General features: G+C 33.8%; 1 protein-coding gene across 1 annotated transcript; it reads right to left on the minus strand.

Annotated features, from left to right (window-relative positions):
* Positions 1 to 335: 335 nt before the first annotated feature.
* LOC107824295 (F-box/kelch-repeat protein At3g23880-like) lies at positions 336 to 1,865 on the minus strand. Its single transcript, XM_016651043.2, has one exon. The coding sequence runs from the start codon at positions 1,779 to 1,781 to the stop codon at positions 495 to 497; it is 1,287 nt and encodes a 428-aa protein (XP_016506529.2). The 5' UTR covers positions 1,782 to 1,865; the 3' UTR covers positions 336 to 494.
* Positions 1,866 to 2,265: the final 400 nt, after the last annotated feature.

Here is a 2,265-nt window from a genome sequence, read left to right on the forward strand (position 1 = left end):
AATGTCGTACTTTTTATAATATTTCTTCAAAAATGTCATTGTTCCGGCGACATTTTATATCAAATGTCATTGTTTTTATGATATTTTGTATCAAATGTTATTTTTTTATGACATTTAGTATCAAATGTCATTGTGTCTACGGCAATTTATATCAAATGTCGTGGTTTTTACGACATTTTGTCATAAATGTCAAAAAAATCTTTTTTTCTCCGACATTTATTTCAGTAGTCACTAAATAAATGTCGTCGTATCCTCAATTTCTTATAGTGATCACAAATAATCATTATCATGTATCAATGAAATGAGAGCCAAATATATCAAAGGACATATTTCTATCTCCTTAAGAAAATTACAATTAAATTACCTTCTCTGTTTTCAGCTAGAGAGATACAATACTTTTTAATACAACTATGCAGTAAACTAAGGTCCTTGAAACCTTTATTTGACCAATTAAACTAGACTTCATTCAAAATCCCAACCTAAAATTTGGAAAATCAAAGAAGTAAAGGGTCAAAATCTAATAACTTTGACAAATCAACCTCCTTTGCAACATTAACTCCTCCCTTCACATTCACCAAGCTCTCCAAATAACTATAAGCTTGAAATGGGGCTCGAAGCTCATGGTTTTCAATAATCTCAACATCTCCTTTAATAATATCATATAAATATAATTTTGTCTCACCTTTTGTATAAACATATTCTCGATTTACATCAAAACACATGTCTTTCCTCTCTTCTGCTACCAATGCCTTAGAATTCTCCCAAAATCCAGCTTCTAATAACAACCCTTGACTTGGTTCAACTTTAAACCTTCTACTCCAAGTTCTTTCAACATCATTTTCATTTAAAATCCATATATCAAATCCTGCATTCATCCATATATCAACTTTTTCGAGATTTTCAGAATAAATCAAAGCCAACGATTCGTTTAAGTTGAAGAGCCTTAATGTTATTGCTTCCCTTAGGTCAACCACAATGCCATGATGTTCTATAGGTGGTGAAATAAAATTCAACTCGTCAATGCTCATTTCAAGAGAAACCACGACACTACACATTTCTTCATTTCTAACTTCAACTCCTACCCAATAAATAACACCTTTTACCACGACCATTCCAGGAGCCATTGGTTTCCAAAAGGGAAGAATAACTAACAAAACACGACCATCACTTGCTATTTTTCTCCAAGAATTCGTGCTCAACGTGTAAACTTCAACCTCATACTTCCTCCTCGATGTAGCAACGTTCAAGAGTCGAACAACCATATAGTCATCATTCCCTGGGTGATAACCAAACCCTAGATCGGTTACACTGAGTTTACCTAGGGTTGAAACATATGGAGATCTCGGAACTGGCTTGAATGTTTTAATGGCTGGATTCCATATAACAATCGCGACACCATTATGGTTAACGAGATTCAAGCAGATTAAGCCATTGGCGGAGCCAACAATTCTTGTCTTTTCAGAGGTCAAACCAAATGGTACGTCAAAATGAAGAGGAGGAATATGACTAGGTTTTTTTAGGGAATGAATTAAACGTACCTTGACTTCAAGAGTTTTGTGATGGCGACCCATGATTAGAAGATGGGGTGGCTTTTCTTGGGTAGTTTTGCCAATGTGTTTGGAGATGAAATTAGGGTTCTTGATTAAAGAACAAAAGGGTTTGGATACAGATTTGAAGCGCAACAATGACTTTACTGGAAGTCTCAAGAGAATTTCGATGACAATGTCCCTTGGAAGAAAGGAACAAAACATTGTTTCTGGACCAAATTGGTCTGAATTCATGATTGTGATAAGAAAAAACAAGGAAAAATTCGAATTTTGAAGCTAAATCATTTGTAATAATATCATGAGAAAAATGATAAGACATGTTTGTGTTATGCATCTTCAAGTAGGGTGTCAATGTGCATTGACCTTTAACCATTCTTTGGTCTCTGTCTCTTGACCTTGTGCGGCATTACATAATCTTAGGAAGTTATATTTGGTGGTATCCTTTTATGCACCATTCATTCTATCTAATGGTTTTATTTTTAAGATTGAGCATATTAATTTGATAAAATAAATAGTCGATGGGATTATCTAGTGATTAATATTGAGATCAGGAGATGGGGAGATTTTGGGCTAAATAAAGGTATGAATTAGATTTATTTGGTTGTTGGAGGAGGAGAGGCAAGGGATCGGAGGACTATTATGATATTTAAAATATTCACTATGAAATGTTAATTACTTTTATACTTTTTGCAATAGTACATTACAATACTCTTCAAGT

Source organism: Nicotiana tabacum, chromosome 5 (genome assembly GCF_000715075.1).
Source record: "Nicotiana tabacum cultivar K326 chromosome 5, ASM71507v2, whole genome shotgun sequence".
In the NCBI taxonomy this organism is placed as follows: domain Eukaryota; kingdom Viridiplantae; phylum Streptophyta; class Magnoliopsida; order Solanales; family Solanaceae; genus Nicotiana; species Nicotiana tabacum.

Bases quoted from the DNA above. Each gene is read 5' to 3' on its own strand.
- LOC107824295 (XM_016651043.2), bottom strand. From the start codon at position 1,781: ATGAATTCAGACCAATTTGGTCCAGAAACAATGTTTTGTTCCTTTCTT.